Here is a 17,795-nt window from a genome sequence, read left to right as displayed (position 1 = left end):
AATAGTTTTTCGGCAGTACCAAGGAAATGCGATCAGGGTGAGAGCCGTGTAATGAGGAAAAAGTACTCAGGAGGGCTGTACTCATGGCATTTCATGGAGTGGGGCCAAAAGACTGGAAAAAGAAGTAACTCTTTGTTCTTTATCAGCATCACATATAACGAGGAGCAGAGAAGACCGGAAAACAAACCTCTGCCAGGACCACATAGCACCACAACAAAGAGTTCACTTTTGTCTCAAGTGCTGAGTTTCTTCCTTAACGGAATGATCTCACTCAGCAGATAAGAGCTTGGATTTTGCAGAAATTTAATTCTCAGGATCTCTTTTGACTGGGTAACATTGAGAGCTGGTTTGGGTGGCTGGCTGCTTCCCTTTGTGTGGCAGAAACACCTGGGTTTGTCTTTGGCTCAACCATGGCTGGCGGGAGGTATCCTGTGCCCATTTCCAGCCTGGCATTCTGCCACTCGACTGCCTCCATGTTCACTTTTCAGCTCACCCTTCTGCCATATTGGAACCTACCAGGTTCTTTCTGCCCTTAGGCCTTTGCACATGCTGTTCTTTCTCCTTGAGATGCCCTTCCTGTCTCTCTTCTTAATGAACTCTAGGTTACATTTTCAGAATTTAGTTGAAATATCTTTTTCTCTGTGAGCTCTCTTTTGGAAGAAATGGTCTTTTTTTCTCTTATTTCTCTCCGCGTACCCATAGTAGCATATGCAGAAATATTAGCAATTGTTTCATTATAGATCTGTCACATGTTTCAATCTCTGGCTCAAAACAGACTATTAAATTATTGAGGGAGGAACTAATCAATATTTAAAAAGCTTTCTATATCATCAGTGCTTAGTGTAGTGCTAGATACATAATAGGTGCACGAGAGTTTGTTCATGAATGCGTTATTGTTCTGAAATTTTAGAACAGTTAATTTTCTTTAACAAATTAACTCATATTCTATTCAGGAAACTAAGCTTTAGTACTTTAGACAAATTATTCGTACGGAGAATTTCAGTGAAGTTTCAACATAATGGTGACTAATATTTCCAGGAAATATTACAGGATTTTGTAGACATTATTACACTGGCAGCATAACTCACTTGTGGGTGGGATGAAGGGATTTAAAAAGGTTAAAAAACACTGACTTCAAAAAAGAGACTTGAAGACCAGGTACTGTTTTCTTGGTGGGAGGGGAGTACGCCTTTAGGCATTAAGGGCTTTGAATTAACCATGGTTGATGAAACATCTTAAAGTTGTGTTTTCAACTGTCTACTTTTCTAATAATTTAATTACCCTTTGAAATGGTGGTGTTAGATAAAAATTCCATTCATTCACTGCATTATTCATCAAATAACCATTGAGCGTCTACTGTGTGCCAGGAAATGTGCTAAGCGAAGGTTAAGGACTTTGTGCACCCGGGAATCCATGGACGTTTATTTCCTTTAGCATTATTATTATTACTATAACATGGAAGGGTTCTAACAGAAATCAGCAAGAGCAGATTTGTATTTTAAACGGATTCCTCTAGCTGCAGTGTGTGGGGGGGGGAAACTGGATTGAATGGGTACATGATGGGAGGCAAAGAGACCTTTTTGGGGCCATAACTTTATGCAAAAAAATAATAATAATAAAACCTTCAAACCAAGAAACACAGTGGCTGAATCAGGAGAGGTACTGTGAGAGAAGGGGCTGCACTCCTGATACTGCAGAGTGAGGACTGATAGGTGTTGCTGAGTAACTGCATGTGGGTGGTGAGCAGAAGGAAGGGGTCAAGGGATGACGCCAGCATTCTGGCTGGGTAATTGGGTGGATTGTGGTGGCCTTCCATAAGACGTGGACCCAGGTAGAGAGGCAGACTCTGGGGTGGTAAGTGGCTAAATTCAATTTTGGGCATGCCGAGCTTGTGGAATCCAGTGGATGCTTAAGTTTGGGGAGTGGACAGGCAAGGGGAATTGCTACAAGTGTGGGGAGTAAGTTGCAAGTACACAGATGGTAACTGAACCCTTGGGAGAATGGGGAATTACCCAGAGTGCTGTATAAGAAGAGGCCAAGTCAGAGCCTGGACCCTGATGAACAACCACAATAAGAGTAAGCAGGGATGAAAAGCTTCCAAAGGATACCAAGGAGGAGAAGAGAGGCTGGAAGGCAACCAGGGAAGTCCTGAGTTACGAAAGACAAGTGAAGAGCGTATTTTACAGAGAACTGCTATCAGTGGTCTCACATGCTGGAGAGTTTTAAGAAGACTGAAAGAGGCTGGGTGCGGTGGCTCACACCTGTAATCCCAGCACTTTGGGAGGCCAAGGTGGGTGGATCACTTGAGGTCAGGAGTTCGAGACCAGCCTGGCCAACATGGTGAAACCCTGTCTCTACTAAAAATATAAACATTAGCTGGGTGTGGTGGCGCATGCCTGTGGTCCCAGCTACTCCGGAGGCTGAGGCAGGAGAATCACTTGAACCTGGGAGGCAGAGGTTGCAGTGAGCTGAGACAGTGTCACTGCACTCCAGCCTGGGCAACAGAGTGAGACTTCACCTCAAAAAAACAAAAAACAAAAAAACCTGAAAGTTGTTCAATGGCTTGAGCAATGATTGTTGATTACCTCAAAAAGAACATTTTGGTAGAGTGGTGGGATCAAAAGCCACTGGAGAACACTGAATAGTGACAAGAAATAAAAAAAGTGAGACAGCAAGTACATCCAACTCTCATCTCCAATAGGGTGATGGTGAAGGAGGAAAAAGATACACCAGGAACTGAAGAGAGATGGAGTGTTGAGGAGGTTTGTTTCTATGATATATGAGAATGAGCAGATGGAAGGATGAGGTGTGGAGCCAGAAGAGGGAGTGAATGGTTAAAATTACCTGTAGTGGAGGTAATCTCTACAGGGATCTGTCCTGGACCTTAAGGAGAAGATCGGACCCAGTATACATGGTATCTTCATCCATTCAACAAATAAAAATTACAATATGTGCACCCTCCAAACCCACACGGCTTCACTAAGTGCTGCGGATACAGCAGTCAGCTTACTTTTTTTCTTTCTTTCTTTTTTTTTTTTTTAGATAGAGTCTTGCTCTGTCACCCAGGCTGGAGTGTAGTGGCACAATCTCAGCTCACTGCAACCTCTGCCTCCCGGGTTCAAGCGATTCTCCTGCCTCAGCCTCCCAAGTAGCTGGGATTACAGGCATGTGCCACCACGTCCGGCTAATTTTTGTATTTTTAGTAGAGATGGGGTTTCACCACATTGGTCAGGCTGGTCTCAAACTCCTGACCTCGTGATCCGCACACCTCGGCCTCCCAAAGTCTTGGGATTACAGGCGTGAGCCACCGTGCCCAGCTAGCTAACATTTAAATAAAGGAGATAGGCATTAAGTAAGTAAAACCTACAGCATAGGACCTAAAGTATAGGTCATTATAGGTCATGATACATGTTAGAAAACACAAAGCAAGAAAAGTAGATAGGAATCACCTTTGCCACTGTAGCAGGACTATAAATATTATCACTACTATCTACGCAATAAACAAAAGTGATAAAGTACTTGACTGTGCTTTGAATTGAAATATCTTATTCAATAAGTGGTATTAGGACAATAGTTAACTACCTGGGAAAAAACAAGGTTAGATCTCCCTCACTTCATACACCAAAATGAATACAACATGGATTAAAGAAAAAAAAACATAAACAACAATCTAGAAAAGGTAAAAGAAAAATATGGGTGAACATTTATCTGATTATTCAATGGTGAAGTCCAGGCTTAACTAAAAAGAATCCCATATTTATGGGATGTAAGATATAAGATGGCAACACTCCCCAAATTCAACACAATCTTTATCAAACTACCAGCTACCTTTTTCCTCCCAGAAATTAACAAACTGATTATAAAATTCTTAGGGACATACAAGGAACCCAGAATGGCCAAAACAGTATGAAAAAGAGTAGTTGAAAGACTCATACTTCTTGATTAGGAAACTTAACAATACAAACCAGAAGTAATCAGGATAGTATGGTACTGGTATGCGGGTAGGCATATTGATCAGTGGAACAGATGTGAGAGTCTAGAAGTAAATCCTTATACTTGTGGTCAATCGACTTTCTTTTCTTTTTTTTTTTTTCTTTTTTTGGTCTGGTTTATGTTCTGTCATGATGATTTTCAATAAGAGTGCCAAGATAATTCAATAGTGGGAAAGAATAGGCTTTTCAACAAATGGTGGTGAAACAACCAGCTATCCCACATGCAAAAGAATGAAGATAGACTCTACCTCATATCATATACAAAAAAGTTAAATCAGAATGAATCACAAAACTAAATGTAAGAGCTAAGACTATAAAACACTTCGAAGAAAACACGAGAGTAATCTTCATGACCATGGGTTAGGCAATGCTTTCTTAGATCACACCAAAGGCACCAGCAACAAAAGGAAAAAAATTGGACATTAAAATTAAAAAATTTTGTGCTTCAAAAGACACTATTAAAAAAGTAAAAAGACAACCCACAGAATGGAAGAAAATATTTGCAAATCATATATCTGATAACGGACTTGTGTCCAGAATATACAAAGAACTCTTACAACTCAATAACAAAAAGACAACTCAACTAAAAATGGGCAAAGGGTTTGAGTGAGCATTTCTCCAAAGAAGATATAAATTGCCAATAAGCACATACAAGATGTTTAATATCATTAGTCATTAGAGAAATGCAAATCAAAACCACAGTGAGATACTACTTCATGCCTACCAGGATGGCCAAAAGAAAAAAAGACAGGCAATGACATATGTCAGTGAGGACGTACAGAAACTGGAACCCGTATATGTTGCTGGTGGGATTGTAAAATGACACAGCTGCTTTCGAAAGGAGTTTGACAGTTCTTCAAAATGTTATCAGAGAGTTACCATCTGACCCAGCAGTTCCACTTCTAGGTATATATTCAGAAGAAATGAAAATATATGCCCATACAAAACCTTGTCCATGAATGTTCGTAACAGCACTATTCATAATGGCCAAAATGGAAACATTCCAAATATCTATCAACTGATGAATAAACAAACTATGGTATATCAATATAATGGAATATTCTGCAATAAAAAGAATAAATTACAATGCTACAGATAAACCCCAAAAATATTCTTTTAAGTGCAAAAAGCCAAACAGAAAAGTTCACATTATATGATTTATATGAAATGCCAGAATAGGCAAAACCATAGAGACAGAAAGTAAATCAGTAGTTGCCAGGGGCTGGGAAGAGGACGGAATGGGGAGTGACTGCTAATGGGTATGGGGTTTCTTTTTGGGGTAATGAAAATGTTCTAAAATTAGAAAATCGCTGGGCATGGTGGCTCATGCCTGTATCTGAACACTTTGGAAGGCTGAGGCGGGTAGATCACCTGAGGTCAGCAGTTCAAGACCAGCCTGGCCAAGGTGGTGAAACCCCATCTCTACTAAAAATACAAAAATTAGCCAGGTGTGGTGGCTCATGCCTGTAATCCCAGCTATTTGGGAGGCTAAGAAAGGAGAATCACTTGAACCCAGGAGGCGGAGGTTACGGTAAGCCACGATTGCGCCATTGGACTCCAACCTGGGCCACAGAGTGAGACTCCATCTCAAAATAAATAAATAAATAAATTTGAAAAATTAGAAAATGGTGATGATTGCATAACTCTGAATAAATCAAGAATCATAGGCCTGTACACTTTAAAAGGGTGAAGCATACACATCTTAATTATATCTCAATAAAGCTATTATTAAAAAATAGATAATAAAATCAAAATGAGAAATTGTCAATAGATTTGATTACCCGTGCGTTAAAAAACTTGTTCCATTAAAAACCTGATAAACTATCCAAACTAGAAAAATCTGTGACACATGCCATATTTTATGAAATTGAAGATGCCATTGATTGTACCATTAATTTATATGCCCCTAAGAAAGAAAAACCTCCCAAGATGGGGAGTCTTCTAAGGGAGGCTCACCAAAGCTAGAACATTAAAGGGCTAGATCCTCCAAAACGCACCAGGGGCTGCAGTGAAACCCATGTTTTTCCAACCTTGGCACAGGGCTAAGAAAGGTGAAAAAATCTTTCTTAAAAATTGGAACCACTGCAGGGCGCGGTGGGTTAAGCCTGTAATCCCAGCACTTTGGGAGGCTGAGGTGGGTGGATTGCTTGAGGCTAGGAGTTCAAGACAGCCTGGCCAACATGACGAAACCCCATCTTTACTAAAAGCAAAAACCAGCTGGGTGTGGTAGTGCATGCTTGTAATCCCAGCTACTCAGGAGGCTGAGGCAGAAGAACTGCTTAAACCCAGGAGACAGAGGTTGCAGTGAGCCGAAATCGCGCCACTGCACTCCAGCCTGGGTGACAGAGTGAGACCATGTCTCAAAAAAAAAAAAAAAAAAAAAATTGGAACCACAAGCTGGTACTCATGTAGGCTTGCAGTCTCAATAAACAGTATCTTATAGTCTATTCTAGGCCAAAGAAACCTTGGGCAAATAATTTATGGTGATGTCAATTTGACAGCAATTTTAAGATAACATTGAGAGAGTCAAATGTGGAAGAAAGTTTCCCTTAGAGTGAAATAAGGTTAAAAAAGGGATTAGTATCTTTAATACATGGAATTGATATTAATAATTTGGAAAAATAACAAACACCCAAAATAAATGGTCAAATGTTACAAAGCTCAGTTCTCAAAGGAACTACAAATGGCTAATAAACATGAATAAGAGTTGAACCTTACCAGTACTTAAGAAATACAAAATAAAACAATCAGGTAACATTTTTTACTTATCAGAGTGGCAAAATTTAAAAACCACAATGCTGGCTAAGGGCTGGTAGAATACAGGCTCTCATGGGAGACTTCTGTGGCACAATCTCTCTGTGCAGTTACGTGCATTTTACTACCCTAGTACCCCTTTCTTGGAATCCATTCTAAAGAAATAATCCTAAATTTGGACACAACGTTTATCCGAAATTATGTTCAAAAACTAGTAAGAAATAGAAAAAGGAGGAACAACGTAAATGCCCAATACTGAAAGAATGGTGAAACAGATTTTGGCAAAAAACAAAATAGATTACGTCACACTCATACAATTTTAATATGTTGCAACTTCAAATGGTGCCTTGTAGAATATACAAGATATGAAAAATATAACATTATAAACTATTCATGTTATAATGTTATGTGAAAAAAGAGGACTATACCTAAAATTGTGTACCATTATGCTATAATTTTAATATAAATACATAAAGCATAGAAATAAAGATTGGTAGAAAGTACATCAAAATATTAGCAGTGGATATCTCTGGGTTGTGGCATTTCAAGAATTTTCATTTTTTTCATCTTCTTGTATTTTCCAAAATGTTTATATTGCAAATATTTGACTTTCATTAATTAAAAAATCTCCAATAAATATTACCAGGAAAATTTGTCTCGTTTAAATATAAAACATGAACATTCTGCTTTTTCAGTTGTATATGGCTAAATTATCATGTTTTAGTTTATGAAATTGGACCACAGAATAGCAAAATAATAAAATAACTATATACAGGGTTATTTTCTCCTTTCACATATCTTAAAAACTTCCCACAGATATGACATATTCATTGTAGAAAATTTAATAAATATCAATATAAAGGAAAATAAGAGCCCACATACTCCCTTGATCTGGAATAAGCACTGTTAGCTTTGGGTTTAGTTTGCTCTTCTGTTTCTAGTTACTCAAGGTTTAAAGTTAGGGTATAGATTTGAGATCTTTCTTTTTTCATTTTTTTTTTTTTTTTTGAGGTGCAGTCTCACTTTGTTGCCCAGGTTGCAGTACAGTGGCATGATCTTGGCCCACTGCAACCTCTGCCTCCTGGCTTCGAGCAATTCTCCTGCCTCAGCCTCCTAAGTAGTTAGGATTACAGGTGCACACCACCACGTCTGGCTAATTTTTGTATTTTTAGTAGAGATGGGGTTTTACCATATTGGCCAGGTTGGTCTTGAACCCCTGACCTCAAGTGATCTGCCCGCCTCAGCCTCCCAAAGTGCTAGGATTACCGTGCCCGGTCTCCTTTTTTTTTTTTAAAGGTAAGAGTTTACAGCCATAAATTTTCCTCTGAGCACTGCCTTCACAGCATCCCATAAAGTTTACGTATGTTTGTTTTCCTTTTCGTTCATCTCTGAGGTTTTTCTAATTTCCTTGTAATTTCTTCTTTAACTCATTGCTAGTTTAAGAGTGTGTGGTTTAATTTTCAAATACTTGTGAAGTTTTCAGTTTTCACGGTTTATTGGTTCATTCCATTGTGATCAGAAAAGATACTTTGCATGATTTCAATCATTTAAAATGTATTGAGACTTGTTTTGTGGCCTAACATATGATCTATTCTAGAGAATGTCTTTGAGAATAACTGCTGTTTTGTACGTTCCCTTAGAATTCTGCTGTGCATTTAAGGTATACAGACTGATAACTATATATAAGGTAAATACACCTATATTTAGCAAACTAAATGTGCTAACACATCATTTTTATTGGGTGCATACTATTCCATTATTTGACTGTATCATAATATATTTAACCAATATGTTATATGGTTGGACATTTAGATACCTTCTAAATTTTTTCACCACTAAGCAGGACTCTAATGATTATGGCATCAATAAACACCTGACTGGGATACTTAATCATAATTACTAAGTGATTACTGCTGCAGGAAGAGAAATGCATTAGTTCTTCCAATAAAAATCTTGCAAAAAAACATAATGAAATTAGCTGCTAAAAGTAAAAAAAAATTTCATAAGAATCTTACTTTGAATTTTCTTGAAAACTCTGGAATTCATGAACTTGAGAAATCTGTCTGCGTAAAAGCTTGGTCTATGAACGGAAACAGTGTCCTGAAAAGACAAAAAAACAGGATCACAGGGTCACCTCTTAATGTTCATCTCAAGTCAGAAGAGAGATCCATGCAATCGGTTCTCTGTTAGCCAACATTCTTAACCAAAGGTGGCCCAGAGATAGAGAACAGGAATGCCCTGTGTCCCGCGGGGCCCAGGAGTCTGGGGCTGAGGGAGGAGGGCACAGACTCAATCGGAACAAAGATCCTAGACACTCAAGACCAAATTGAGCAGGGGAGAGTCAGCAAAAAAAAAAAAAACAACTGTGCTACATAAATCAAAACAGCTGCCCTTATTCATAACATTGTGTCCCAGGAGGAGTTTTTAAGTTATTTTTTTACATACAGGCAATCAGTGCATCAAGTGTCATCTGGAATGAAGGGTAACTCCCTTAATCATGAACAAAAATTGAAGACATAAACAAAACTATCCTGATGTAAGAGTGACACTGACGTTTAAGTTAAAAAAGTTCTGGTTTCATCTCCCAATAGCAAGGTGAGGAGATGCTAGGAGGATTCCTAGGAGACAAGGCTAACAGATGACTCCTTTGCACTGAATTATCTGCTGATTGCATAGAGTTGGATTGAATTAAATTGTTAACTCCATTCTTCTCTCATGCTTGGCAGGAGTCTTTAGGGCTGAAGGGTCATTTGATTACAAATCCAGGAAAGGGGATGGATGAAGGAGCTACTTTTCTATGTTTATTTAGTAATCATTTATCCAAATCATATATCCAAGCTGTACACTTGTAGACATAGTAAATTAGCTTCTATAATGCTTTATTTTGAATTCAGGCTTATGGATTCCAACAGAGAAATTTCTTTCTTTCTTTTTTTTTTTTTTTGAGACAGTCTTGTTCTGTCGCCAGGCTGGAGTGCAGTGGCGGATCTCAGCTAACTGCAACCTCTGCCTCCCAGATTCAACTGATTCTCCTGCGTCAGCATCATCAGTAGCTGGGATTACAGGCACCCACCACCACACTCGGCTAATTTTTGTATTTTTAGTAGGGGGGTTTTGACCATGTTGGCCAGGCTGGTCTCGAACTCCTGACCTCAAGTGATCTGCCCTCCTCGGCCTCCCAAAATGCTGGGATTACAGGCGTGAGCCACTGCACCGGGCCCTGCTACGTCTTTTAAAATGTACTCTTTCTGGTATCCCGGCAGTATCTGCCTGAAGTGGACACATTCTTCCAACAAGGCAGTAATTTAGAAATAAAAGTAGAAGGCAACAGCCTGAGGGGTATCCACAGAGGATCAAGGTTCAGACCTTGCCTATAAAGAGAAGTTAAACTGTTGTTCGCTTTGGCGTGAATAAACATTGTTTAAGTAAGAGACACGTCTGAAAACAAACAAAAATAGGTTCATGATGTATAACCAGCACAGAAATTTTCATTAAAAAAAAAGAAAAACAGATGATAGGTATTTTTTATTTATTTACTTATTATTTATTTATTTGTTTGTTTGTTTATTTAAGAGACGGAGCCTTGCTCTGTCGCCCAGCCTGGAGTGCAGTAGCACGATCTTGGCTCACTGCAACGTCTACCTCCTGGGTCCAAGCGATTCTCCTGCCTCAGCCTCCCGAATAGCTGGGATTACAGGCATGTGCCACCACGTCTGGCTAATTTTTGTATTTTTAGTAAAGACAGAGTTTCACCATGTTGGCCAGGCTGGTCTCGAACTCCTGACCTCAAGTGATCCGCCCGCTTTGGTCTCCCCCCAAAATGTTGGGTTTTAAATAGACAAAGGTGGGGGGCCCTTAGATGTACCTGGTCGGTACAAGACTAGACGATTCAGATCCATCAGGTAAGAGGAAACTGAAATGGTCTCAGAAAACAGGAGGGGAATGGAATGAGGGTATTCACTCTCTCCCCTTCAATGTTCAAGGTACTATGCATGCAGCCCCTTCCTTTCTCAGCTGGAAGGAAACATAAATTAACCTACCATATTGACCTTTCATAGGAGAAATTTTTGATCTCAGTAAGATTGAGGTTAATTTTTTTTTTTAATTAAAAAATTTTCTTTTAGAGACAGGGTCTTGCTATATTCAAGACTGGACTTGAACTCCTGGGCTCAAGTGATCGTCCTGCCCCAGTCTCTTGAGTAGTCAGGACTACCAGCACATGCCCCTACACCCAGCTTAGAGGTTAATTCTTGGAAATAAATGTGTGAACCTGTTGTTTAAAAGTGCATACAACTGAAGTCAGTCCTTAGCCGGTGGACAAAATGTAGATCTTTCATGCTGAAAAGTTATTAACAGTCTTCCACAGAACTGAGAAATTATGTGCTCCTTTTCAAGAGAGAAGAAGAAGATCATCTATAATTTATTCTCTTTCAAAAGAAAGTATCTGCTAACCTCTTAAAAGGAGATGTGTGACCAAATCCTTGACCAAAATATTCTTTGGAATTGCTACTTCAAGTTATTAACTTAGGCCAATAAATGTTATTAGTAGCAGGAAGTAGAAATCTAATGTCTAGATGGGACTGCGTGTGTGTGTGTGTGTGTGTGTGTATGTGTGAGAGAGAGAGACAGAGACAGAGAGAGAGACAGAACGGGAGAAAGAAGGAGAGAGAAAGACAGGAGAAACTGCTCTTTGTTAACTGATTTTTTTCTTTAGTTACATCAATTAAGACATTCTTGGCTGGGTGCAGCGGCTCACACCTGTAATCCCTGCACTTTGGGAGGCCGAGGCAGGTGGATCACCTGAGGTCAGAAGTTTGAGACCAGCCTGGCCAACAGGGTGAAACCCTGTCTCTACTAAAAATACAAAAACTAGCCAGGCATCGTGGCACGTGCCTGTAGTCCCAACTACTCGGGAGGCTGAGGCAAGAGAATTGTTTGACCTTGGGAGGCAGAGGCTGCAGCGAGCCGAGACTGTACCACTGCACTCCAGCCTGGGTGACAGAGCAAGACTCCATCTCAAAAAAAAAAAAAAAAGACATCCTCAGGCAGCCAGCATGTACAAATGTTGATGCAGAAATCCATACCAATTAAAAAGTTTTCACTTTCTGTGTATTTGTTAGGCATTGTGTTGAACACTGAAATGCATTATTTTGTCCCATGTTCACACCAGGCAGGTGTCATTATTATCCCCCTGGTACAGGTGAGAAACAAGGGTAAGAGGCCAAATAGCCAGCATTGTGCCTGGTCACATGGCTAGTTCAGCAGTGAATGCAGAGTTCAAATCCAGGCTGTTCACCACCAGAGTCAGGGCTCACACTTACTGTAGCTTGGTTGTGTGAAAACTTCATTTCAACCACCCTACTGATCATCCCCACGAAAAAAGACTTCTCTCAAAGTTAGGTCCTTTGGATTTCACATAGACACAGATATCACTTTATTTTTCTGGCCGCTAGGCTGGATGTCATATATTTAAAGAGCTATTCCAATTTATGTTGTCCTTATTCTTAGATTTGAACTGATCTACTAGCCTAAGATTCTGAGTTTATAAAGACTGTTGTTTCATTTCCTCTTAGAGTCTAGCAACAGTTTCCTGTACATACTCTGAAGTCTCTGAGAAAGCAGAAATATATACAGTGTAATCAGGAAAATAAGTCACTTACCCCATCATAAACAAGAGCTTTCCAGGAATGTTCTAACTTCTTCATTAACCTAGATATAAATGGAAAAATTAAAATGAGAAAGTAAAATCATTCTCATTTGGTGATTTTTCAGAACCTTTTGTATGTTGATTTTGAAATAATAAAAGACCACTCCTCAAACTTCTTACCTATATGATTGCAAAATGTCAATAATGCCCATAAATAACAGTAGCTTCTCTCCCCTATGGCTTTTAGCTGGAATGCCTCCCATTCTGTTGACAGAGCAAAAGAGAAGATATTTGATTACATATTACAAGAATAGGAAGTTAAAAAATCATTTCTAATACATAGACTGAAAATAAAAATTGACAATTTTTAAGAATTCTGGGCTATCTCCCATTCATCTTTTTTTTTGTTTATTCCTTTTTGTTTTTGTTTTTTGGCCATCAGTTAAGGTCATCCTGGGAATCCAGAATGATGTATTAATACTTCCCTGCAAAGGAGAAAAATATCATAGCTGCTAACTGTGAAGAGTTGGATGGGAAGAAACCAATTTAAAACTTATTCCTACTTTAAAACTATGAGCAAGAATTTTTAGACCATTATAAAATATTCCTTTTAAAAAACGCAATACTTTTTTCTGATCAAAAGAGTAATGTATACTTACTTTTAAAAATAAAATACAGAAAAACACAAAGAAAAAATATAACTAAACAGTTATTCCTAGGATGCAAAGATAACTACTTAATATCTGGTACACTTTTCTATTATGTGTGTGTGTGTGTGTGTGTGTGTGTATGTATTTATTAGTCGAGAAAGGGTAATATTTATCATGTTTTATAACCTGATTTTTTTTACTTGCTAAATGATAAACATTTCCTTATATTCAATGCTAATGTGGTTTTTAATAGCCTTATTGTATTTCACCATACTGATATAGGATAATTTAACTGATTATTGGACAGTTAGATTGATTTGCAAGAAAGAACTTTTCAAAAAATATTTAATATGTGTTCATTTCCTTTACAAAAGTGAAATATGCCCATGGTTTAGTCATCGTTGGAGAATTCTAGAAGGCAGGCACTTATGGCCTTGGAAAATGATTTCTTTCCTTCAGTCTCCTTGCTCAGCTAGTACACACACCTGAGGCAGTCTGCCATTTCAATAACTTACTTTGGTTGCAATTGTTTCTGTTAGTCAATATGCATTTCACACATGCAAATTAATCCTGTAGTTACTATCACATCTGGCTGAGACGAGAGACATCTGCCAGGGTGCAGGACTAGAACAACAGAGTCCCCTTAGGCAGATAAAAAGCTCTGAATTGCGAACATCATTCTTATTGTGTATTTGCTTAAAACATCTTTAGGCTGGGCGCAGTGGCTCATACCTATAATCCCAGCACTTTGGGAAGCCAAGGCAGGTGGATCACATGAGGCCAGGAGTTTGAGACCAGCCTGGGCAACATGGTGAAACTCCATCTCTACTAAAAATACAAAAATTAGCCAGGTGTAGTGGTGCATGTTTGTAATTGCAGCTACTATGGAGGCTGAGGCAGGAGAATCGCTTGAACCCGGGAGGTGGAGGTTGCAGTGAACTGAGATGGCACCACTGCCCTTCAGCCTGGGTGACAGAGTGAGACTGTCTCAAAAAAAAAAAAAAAAAAAAATGTTTATTCAAATTCAAAGTTTATTCCTTCCTCTTTTAGTGAATGTTTTGAATATGTAGTTAATGGGGACAAAAACATTTTCAGCCATTGTTAAAAAAAAAATGGAGGCATTTGAAAAAAGAAACCAAGGGGGTGAAGGCGTAATAACTGGAGATATTGCCACTCATCTAGTTATCTTTAGATGAACAGAAATGGAGACCAGTTTAACCCATTTTAGCACCAAGTAGAAATTAATTCCTAGGGTCCCACCCTAAGGTGAATGTGACTGTCTATAATTACCCAGTGACGTGGGCTGCCACAGTCAAGAAGGTGGGTGGGTGTGTGGCTGCACTTACGTGTCTGGGTTCTCTGTGATTATCCCATCTCCAGATTTCCCTGGACCCTGGATAGATTCCATAGCTGTTGAGTAGAGAACCTTCTGCATCCCAGGCCGCTTAGCATCAGGCACATTTTGTGAGGTCTCTTCCTCTTTCTCTTTGAGGGAATGGTCCAGGAAATGAATTCCTAACAGAAGGCTATAGTCCATGATCTTGAAGCTTTCCAGCACCTGAATGAGAAAAAGAACCAGGAAGCCAGTCAACCCAAAGGCCTGTTCGTCTCAGCTACTCATTATCAGAGAGCTCTAGATATACAGACACACAGCTTCTGTTATTCCTCCCAGCGGGGTGGCTGAGAGATGAAGAATCAAAATAAAAACACTTGAGGTTATTATTAGGCCACATGCAGGAAGGATTATCACAACGGCTCCAAGATGGGAATTTTATGCAAATGTGAAACAAGCACATGTTTTCTCAACCCTCCATGAAAGTTTCACTAATAGCACGGATTGAGTACTTTCCATGTGCCAGTGCTACGAAGCTCATTTGCATTCAATCTCAACAACTCTATAAACTAGGTACTACTATCTTCTCTATTTTACAGATGAAAAACTGGAGGCACAGAGAGATAAGGTAATCTGCTCAATATCACACAGCACATAAGTGACAGAGACCCAAGCAGTCAACTCCGGTGTCCACACTCTTAAGCAGTAGAGCAGAGAAACCAACAACCGATAGTCTCTACAAGCTTGTAAGTTTGTACGCTTGTAGCTTCCTCAGCATGAAGACGGAGCTAGGATGTGTCTTTGTCTGAATTCTGTTCTCATAAACTTGTTGGAAGTTAGTGGTCTTCTCAAAACCTCTTTTTTAAATTTTTTTATTTTTGAGACAGAGTCTCGCCCTGTCGCCCAGGCTGGAGTGCACTGGCGCAATCTCAGCTCACTGCAACCTCTGCCTCCTGGGTTCAGACGATTCTCCCGCTTTAGCCTCCTGAGTAGCTGGGATTACAGGTGCCCGCCACCATACCCAGCTAATTTTTGTATTTTTAGTAGAGACGGGGTTTCGCCATGTAGGCCAGGCTGGTCTCGAACTCATGACCCCATGATCTGCCTGCCTTGGCCTCCCAAAGTGCTGGGATTACAGGTGTGAGCCACCGCACCCAGCCCTCAAAGTCTGTCTTTTGAAGGTGCCGTTCAGTTCCCTGTAGCAAGTCCTTTAAAAACATAATCTCAACAAAACATAGTACTTCATGTTTAATTATCCACTCAGCAGACAGTGGGGAGGCAAGGGAATTAAAAACAGGTGGAAGCAGCCAGACAAAAGAGACGGCAATGCTCTGAAAAGAAAATGACAGGAGGCAAGGTCTAGGTCCGAGCCTGTTGAGATGGCTTCAGGGTATAGGTGGGGCTTTGACACTCAGGACCTTTTCAGGCAGAAGAGCAGTGTTCAGGAAGAATGCCTGCAAACTGGGTGTTTTCCTCCATGATACAGTTCTTTTTCTACTAGTTTGTATATGATTCTCCCCTACAACAGACTTCTTAATACCTGGTATTTCTCACACAAAGCTAATCAGAAAAGTAAGGCAACCCTGGTTGTCAGAACAGCTGTCTCTGAACCAACATGAGAAGCTGTTGCTATACTTTAGCTAGGAAACACCCTGAAGGATCATAGCCTATAGATAATTGTTTAGGGATAAAATAATCCAGGATTTCTTATGCTTCTTGTTCTTGTTGAGCCCAACTGCCTTTTGATGTTTATGATATAGTAAAGAGGGGATCAGGCCTGGAGATTCAGTTACCTGTCGCTGCCACTTCATGGATGCCACCTGGGAAAAGGCTTTGTGAACTATGGCATACGGCCTTCAAGAAACAGGTTATTCTGCATGACAGGCATCCTTGCCATCAACGAGAACTGAGAGTGGGCTGCAAATGGGTATCAATTACTCCAGAGGGTTCACGCTTCATCTTTCAAAAACTCACGCTCAGAAGAGAGGCAGGAGCTGAGAGTAGAATCTTATCACTTAAGAGGTTTGGGCTGTGGGATTTCCTACCCCAAGTGATCTAAGAGTGGTCTGATAACAATGTGGAACTAGCCTTCCTAATGGAAGGAGGAGTGATGTCAAGTTGGAGGAGGAAGGCGGAAGTGATAGGAAATCCTTCTTACCACTGACGCAATGCTTGAGTACCAGACCCTTTGGCTGGTTCTCCGTGGAGGTGTTACCAGTGCCTCACCGCACCATACAGTAGCACAGACCATGGGAGAAAGAAAGACTGTTTTACATCAGGAGCACCAAGGGCCAGACTCTTAAAAGGAAACACTAACAGATATTGGATGCTTTCTTCAGACAGAAACAAGTGGTAGAAGGGCCTTAACCTTTCTAATTCTCAACCACACTGAAATGATGGCTTGGGAACAGTACCCCCCCAGACAGCTTCAACAACTCTTCACAATGAATGACCATTTGCAGATGCTAACTTCCCTACTCATATTTATCAGTGCTAGCACTTCCTTTCTCAGAGAGACTTGGACAAGGACATGGGGGATGAGCGATGAAGAGCATGCACTCTGTGACCTCAGGCAGGTCACATCATCTCCTTGTGTCTCAGCTTCCTCATCTGTAAAATGCTGACAATATTACCTATCATAGAGGGTGCTTGTAAAAATTAAATGTGGCAATGCAAGTCAAGTGCTTAGAGAAGAGTCTAGCATAAACTGCTTAATTAATTGCTAGCTCTTATCACTATGATTATAATTCATGGTGACTCATCCCTCACACTAGCTCAAGAGACAACAGGGGTCAGCTTGAAGTAAACATTCCTAGAATTACACTTCTGGGGGCCAGGCACGGTGGCTCAGGCTTGTAATCCCAGCACTTTGGGAGGCCGAGGCGGGCAGATCACGAGGTCAGGAGATCGAGACCACGGTGAAACCCCCTCTCTACTAAAAATACAAAAAATTAGCCGGGCGTGGTGGCGGGCGCCTGTAGTCCCAGCTACTCGGAGGCTGAGGCAGCAGAATGGCGTGAACCCGGGAGGCGGAGGTTGCAGTGAGCCAAGATTGCGCCACTGCACTCCAGCCTGGGTGACAGAGAAAAAAAAAAAAAAAAAAAAAAGAATTACCCTCCTGAAAACAAATGTCACTAAATTAGCCAACAAAAACAGAACTGTATTGCTGGCTTGCTTACCAGTGTCATTTTGGCAAATCCCAATTCCTTTAGAAGCTCTAGGTTTGTAGATACCAAGGGGTATGGCCTGGATGGCTGACAACACAGGAATTTTCTTTTGTCTTTTTCTTTTTATTTATTTATTTATTTATTTATTTATTTATTTATTTAATTGAGATGGAGTCTCGCTCTGTCGCCCAGGCTGGAGTGCAGTGGTGCGATCTCGGCTCACTGCAAGCTCCACCTCCTGGGTTCATACCA

The 17,795-nt window shown here is 40.2% G+C and overlaps 1 protein-coding gene across 3 annotated transcripts in view; it reads right to left on the bottom strand.

Moving 5' to 3' along the window:
• Positions 1-17,795, bottom strand: part of PIP5K1B (phosphatidylinositol-4-phosphate 5-kinase type 1 beta) — a 310,679-nt gene that overhangs the window by 83,274 nt on the left and 209,610 nt on the right. For all 3 annotated transcript variants that reach the window (XM_032139974.1, XM_032139975.2, XM_032139976.2), the window contains 4 exons: positions 14,390-14,601; positions 12,574-12,657; positions 12,407-12,455; positions 8,762-8,846 (listed from right to left, as the gene is read on the bottom strand). In XM_032139974.1, the coding sequence (XP_031995865.1) occupies positions 8,762-8,846; positions 12,407-12,455; positions 12,574-12,657; positions 14,390-14,601 (430 nt within the window). The remainder of the gene's footprint in view (positions 1-8,761; positions 8,847-12,406; positions 12,456-12,573; positions 12,658-14,389; positions 14,602-17,795) is intronic.

The sequence above is a fragment of the Hylobates moloch genome, unplaced genomic scaffold (genome assembly GCF_009828535.3).
Source record: "Hylobates moloch isolate HMO894 unplaced genomic scaffold, HMol_V3 SCAFFOLD_19, whole genome shotgun sequence".
Classification (NCBI taxonomy): domain Eukaryota; kingdom Metazoa; phylum Chordata; class Mammalia; order Primates; family Hylobatidae; genus Hylobates; species Hylobates moloch.
Note: the sequence above shows the minus strand (reverse complement) of the source record. Positions and strands in the feature narration are given on the sequence as shown.